The sequence below is a fragment of the Arachis stenosperma genome, chromosome 5 (genome assembly GCF_014773155.1).
Source record: "Arachis stenosperma cultivar V10309 chromosome 5, arast.V10309.gnm1.PFL2, whole genome shotgun sequence".
Classification (NCBI taxonomy): domain Eukaryota; kingdom Viridiplantae; phylum Streptophyta; class Magnoliopsida; order Fabales; family Fabaceae; genus Arachis; species Arachis stenosperma.
In genome coordinates this window covers 72,535,234-72,541,233 of record NC_080381.1, presented here as the reverse complement: position 1 = coordinate 72,541,233, position 6,000 = coordinate 72,535,234, and the positions used below count along the sequence as shown (strand labels likewise).

General features: G+C 25.3%; 1 protein-coding gene across 1 annotated transcript; it reads right to left on the bottom strand.

Moving 5' to 3' along the window:
- Window positions 1–409: 409 nt before the first annotated feature.
- Window positions 410–3,715, bottom strand: LOC130982117 (ribonuclease 3-like). The gene is made up of 4 exons (XM_057905984.1): window positions 3,477–3,715; window positions 3,176–3,331; window positions 1,442–1,640; window positions 410–849 (listed from the first exon to the last, which is right to left on the bottom strand). Exons 1-4 carry the CDS (start codon window positions 3,576–3,578, stop codon window positions 626–628), a joined length of 681 nt encoding a protein of 226 aa, XP_057761967.1. The 5' UTR covers window positions 3,579–3,715; the 3' UTR covers window positions 410–625.
- Window positions 3,716–6,000: the final 2,285 nt, after the last annotated feature.

Sequence of the window (6,000 nt, the reverse complement as noted above, 5' to 3'; positions counted from 1 at the left end):
TTAAAATAAAATTTAATTATTTTGTGTTTTATATGTTGTAATTTAAGAATAATACTTTAATATAATTTTTTTAATATTATAAAATTTTACTGCATAATAATTGAACTTAATAAATAAAAAAATTATATTTTTATATATTTATATGTTTTATATTTATTTATTTAAAAACAAAAGGTTACATTTGTTATTTTAAAATATTATCTATTCAAAAATCTTTATTATTTATTTTATATATTAATGTTTTATATTTATTAAATTTCACCAGCACTCTTCTTTTAAAACTTTGGTTGATTCTCGTTTAATCAAATTATTCATAAAAATGACATATCTAATAATGGCATCAAAATTATTAGTTGAACTTATTTTAGACACGTCGGATCTATTCTATGATTCCGTTTTTAGATTAAAATTTAAAATAAACGAGATTAGCATTAAATTCCTTCTTGAACATGTAATAGCAAGCTAATAACTCATTTACAATCCTCACAGGAAGATTGGCGATCCATCACTTGCACTTTTATTTGGAAGAAAGCTAAAAATAATATAAAGACTTTCAAGTATCAAATACAAGATACAAATTAAATTAAAGCAGGTTCTAGCTAGCTGCTCAAAAACTAAATTCTCTTTAAAACTTTGGAAATTGAATTTGTGAACCACATTTGCTCTTTGGAAGTAGAGGACACTCAATGAGATCTGAACCAGAAGTGTCCACACACATGTAAACTTGGTAGAGTTGGCTGTTATGTGCCGAGTCCTTGTTACACTCAATTCCTGGAGTAAAACCTGTTCCCTCTTTTATGGCATCTGAAATGCTCTCTAAGCTATAAAATTCATCATCTGGTTCTATTCCTGCAACACATTTTCATTGAATCACTATAACATGTTTTCGCTAATTTAATTAGGATAAAATGATAAATTATATTTAACAATTCTTAACTTAGACAACATTATACATTACATACACGTGTTTTATAACTTTAATTAATGTTAGAGATATAATATTCATCTGCCTTCTTTTATCAATTTAAATTTATAAAAATAAATAATTTCATTAACTAATATTAAAATTTTTATGATTTAAAAGATCTAAAATTTAATCTTTGTTGTTCTCCTAAAAGAAAATAAAAAATAACATAAAATAAATAAAAAAAACTTATATAAATTTTTAGGAGAAATAATTTCATAAAAATTAATTATCAAAATATATTGATTTTTTTGAGATTTATAAAATTATAGATATAGGTTTCCATTAAAAACTAAAATTAAGATTTTTTAAGAAGAATATTTGTGCCACTTATTTTTATATATATACTCATTTAAAATATATCATATTTTATATTAGTGAGAAGCTAAAATGAATCATCTTATCTTATTATTTTCTATTTTATAAAGTTGAATTTGTGGGTATTGTATTTGTATTTGTAGGTTGCATTGTAGGTACCTGCATCCTTGAGGGCCTTAAGAAGGTTGGCTTTCTGCTTCAATTTAAGAGCAGTTTCAAAGTATTCATGCTGATCAAGCTCAGATTCGGCGCAGGTACCATGTTTCTCCCATTCATGTGACCAGAACCTCATTCCATTGCTACTTGGGCAACTCAATGATGGCCAATTCTTCTCCATGTTACTTATCAAGTCCGACACCTATATATTACATCAAATATCATCATTCCAATCAAATACTTAAGCATATTTGCTTAACTTATGAATTGTGATTGATCAATGGCCTTTTTTTAACCTAAGATATATATATATATATGTGTGTGTGTGTGTTCAATTTGGATGAAATTTGAAATATTTATGTTATGTGTATATTATTAGTGTATTTAAAATTTTAACGTAACGTACATTTTACATTTTACATACTAGTAATAAAAAGTGAAACCTACTATTTTATTTAAGATACGTCTTGTTGTTATTTATGTAATTTTACTAATATTATATATGCATGAAACAATAGATGTGTGTTCACATACCTACCGATTTTTTTTTTCTTTTTTCATCTATTACGGTTGAGAAAGCATATTACGAAAATTTTGACAGGAATCATGATGATAGTTGGATATGATTTCGGACGCAGAAAGAAAATATTTAGAGAAAATAATAATGTTGGACAAAATACATGGTGATACTACTTGTTGCTTGTTATCTGAAAGGCATGGGTAGGTCTTTTCAACCTAATTTCTGGCTCCCTTATCCTTTTTGTTATGATTTAGCATTAACCTAACACTTTTATTTCTTTATTAAAGTGTGCACGTATCAACAAACGGAGGATGGGATGTGTACAACTCAAATTTATTTTGTTTAATTCTAAAACAATAATAAATTGGGAAAACTGTATAACAAATAACAATAGCTAAGATCTATAACTGATTATTTGAGAGAGAAAATTTAAAAAAAAAAAGAAAAAAGAAAAAATACTAAGATTTATAACATCAGCTAGATGAACGAATATCAACGAGCAATAAAAATCAAATTACAAAATTAAGATATTTTGTCGGTTTGTGTACGGTGATCAAGAGGTTGTTGAAAATTGATCTTGACTCTACCAACAACAATATGGACAGAGGTAACGTCTCGTATATAAATAAGATTAACATGTTATTTTTTTTTTACAATGCAATCACGATAATAAAGTGAATTTTCCTAACATTATGTAATATATTTCTTATAGACCCACCAATTTTTATATGAAGGAAATTTTTCTTTATATACTGAATTTATATATAAAAGTTTAAATATTCAATCTACAACACATCAATTAGTTGTAATAATTCGGTAATTTCATGCATTCTTATTTTATTTATCTTTTTGTGCTTAGATTTAATAGGTGTATATATACCAAATTTAATAAATGAACTATATCAAAAATGAAAAAAAAAAAAACAATACACCCATATTTACGTGTGTGAATGTATTTAAATTTACGTATTAAAATTGTTAATATGTAAGAACTATTTTCCTGCATGGATCTTGAACGAGAAGAAAGCTTGGAGATCCTAGCCATGGATGGGTAGAGCAAATTTCAATAATAATATATTATTAGTCATGTTTTGCTGTTCTATTCCTACATAAGTATCAAACAAATAGTAGTATTTAGGACCTCTGCTTTCCATGATCATCACCATCTTTTAATTTCTTTGATTCTTTTTTCAAATTAAAAATGTTAATTCAAGTACCTGAGATTTATCAAAGACACTGTCAGGATCACAGTTTGAGGGCCATGAACCATCCTTGTAGTTAGGCCAGAGTCCATGAATACTGAAATCCGCCGTCGGCTTCCCGGTCTTCGGATAACAGCAGCTCTGCTTGGTGTCACAGTATGCTCCTGGCCACTGCAAAATTCACAATAATAATAATTCAAATGAATATGAAGCTATTCATCATAAGAATGAAAAATTCAAGTAAAAATAAAATTAAAATACAACATTATTGTTCATGATTAGAAGAACTACTCATGAATACGAATTATATATTTACCTGCTGAACAAAGTAGAAGAAATCAAAATCCTGAGAGAGGCATAGAACTGATAGGTATTGCAATATCAAAAGCTTGAACAACAAGGAAAAGTTGGATTTCATGTTTAATTGTATCTATCCAACTCTAGCTTTGTTTCTCAAGGAACTTAAAAAATGTGAGATAGATTTTGAGAATTTTTGATTGATTGGCACTTTAAAAGCAAAACGAAACAATCGATGATATTGACAAATAATTTGTGTTGTATAGTAATATGCTAATATACTTATATATAGATTATAGACGTGAAAGTAATTTGCAACTTATTATAATGTATTGATGATGTTGAACTTATAAGTCACATGATAATGATGGATGGAATATGCGAATTGGATGAATCGTATACTACATCATCTTGTATTCATTTATCTCACCTAACTATTCTTGCGTGTGTCATCAAACGCTTGTTGCATTATAAAATAATCTACTAAAAATCCAAAATAACACTTTCTTGTATTACAAAATTGAAACAAAAAAAAAAAAAGAAAGAAAATAATTTTGTGTTTTATTGTTAGTTACTAACCAGAAAACATGAATTTTAAATGTATAAATTTTTAAATCTTAAATATATAATTTTTCAAAAAAAAAAGTAAACTTTTAGTCCGTCAACATTAGCCAATTTTTAAATTATAGTTATAATAATTTAAGATTGAGTCTAAAATTTAAGATAAAAAATAATTTAAAAAAAATAATCGATGTTACCTGAAAAAAAATTATTTCCTAATATTATTTTATTTTAAATATGTAATTTTTATTTATTATCAGCTTTTTTTTTTCTCTCACAAATTTTTCAAATTTTTAAATATGTAAATTTTTTTTCATTTATTGTCGGTTGCTTTTATTCCTCTCAAAATATATATAGAGAGTTCACCATAGACAGAAAGATGAATAAATATTAAAGACTAATACTTTTATTAATATAATAAATTAATATTTTTAACTAATCCTTTATTTTTATATTATTAGAATCTAGTAGTCTTTAATATTTAAAATTAGCTAAATATTAACTAAAATTAATAAAATTTGTTAATTTTATAAACATTGTTTTCATATATATAAACAAAATGTATGTTGTTGGAGTTGTTTTATCAGATAATTCAATTAAGGTAACTACTGATAAAAAAAAATGTCTTCTAAAGATGATAACTAAAATGATGATATATATATATTATATTAAACATTTTAATTAAGTATGTCAAACTAGTTATTAATAATTTTTTACTATCATCTTTAGAAACAAGATACCTTCAGTTGAGTTTAAATAATCACAATGCAACTTTATTTCATTGTTATATATATTATATTATATATTACCATTATATATTTATTTATTTTTAATTACACTCAGAGGGTTGTGAATATACATGCTAATAATATACATTAGTACATACATCTATGCCCTCTCTCGTTAGTTAAGAGTTTAATGAATATTTATTTTGGGGTCAACTTTATAAGACACCTATCTCACCGAACAAATAATGGCATATTCGAATATTCAAGTCTCTATCCTCATTTTTCCTCTCTGCGTCTTCGTGGCAATGAGGGCTAGCACATCCATATATTAGGGGAGAAGAAAATGTTACGTTAGGAACTAACCTTAATGTGATACGTAAAATAAGAACATAACATAAATATGGAAGCAATGCAATGCAAGGAGTTTAATTGTTAGTGATCATGTTAAAGTCAAGTTTTATTGAATTAATGTGTGGTGTCCATTAAAATTCATGCTTCATGGCCAGAGAACGAAGTTAACTAGTTAAGTTATCTTGACTCTTTCGTTTCGTGCAAGAAATGAAGTCCCTGTGAGAGATCGAGCTGGCTATGGTGCACTTTAATTTCATGTACCTTAATCCATGTCTATTGAACATGCTTTGTTAAGAAATTAAACAGCTAGATAGTAGTTTCGTAATCCAAATTCATTTTGAATATTATTTGTAGATAATTTTCAGGATTTGAACTAATTAATATCTTAATCCTTATAAGGAGGAGATCAAATAAAATGCGTTCTTGTTACTACTTATTTTTCAATCATTTCTTGCATTTGGTAGTATTCTTTCATGATTAAACTATTATTTAGAACATTTTCTTGGGTGTAATCCATGCACATTAGTGTAATCTAGATCACGACTAATAAGTTAGGAGGAGCAGTTCACATAATTTAATAATTAATGAGATCTTAATTGAAATATATATAGCCACCCTTAATTATTAAGGTTGTTGTGAACCACAAATTAAGAATATATTATATGTACACTAAAATTAATTATTAAAATTAGTTATTAATATAAAATATATATTAAAATATAAATTAATATTAAAAATTAATTAAACTATATATATTTATATATAATTATATTGGTGGTTAATTATTACGAATAGATCTTTGTTATATATATATATATATATATATATATATATATATATATACTAAGTTATATGTATTAAAATATAGTTAGTTTTCAAATTGATGGTGATTAACTTGTTATG

Excerpts from the sequence above, each read along its gene's own strand:
- LOC130982117 (XM_057905984.1), bottom strand. The coding sequence starts at position 3,578 with ATGAAATCCAACTTTTCCTTGTTGTTCAAGCTTTTGATATTGCAATAC. Across the intron at positions 3,332-3,476 it reads TCTTCTACTTTGTTCAGCAG|TGGCCAGGAGCATACTGTGA; the intron begins GTAAATATATAA and ends TGAATTTTGCAG. Across the intron at positions 1,641-3,175 it reads GTGTCTTTGATAAATCTCAG|GTGTCGGACTTGATAAGTAA; the intron begins GTACTTGAATTA and ends TGTAATATATAG.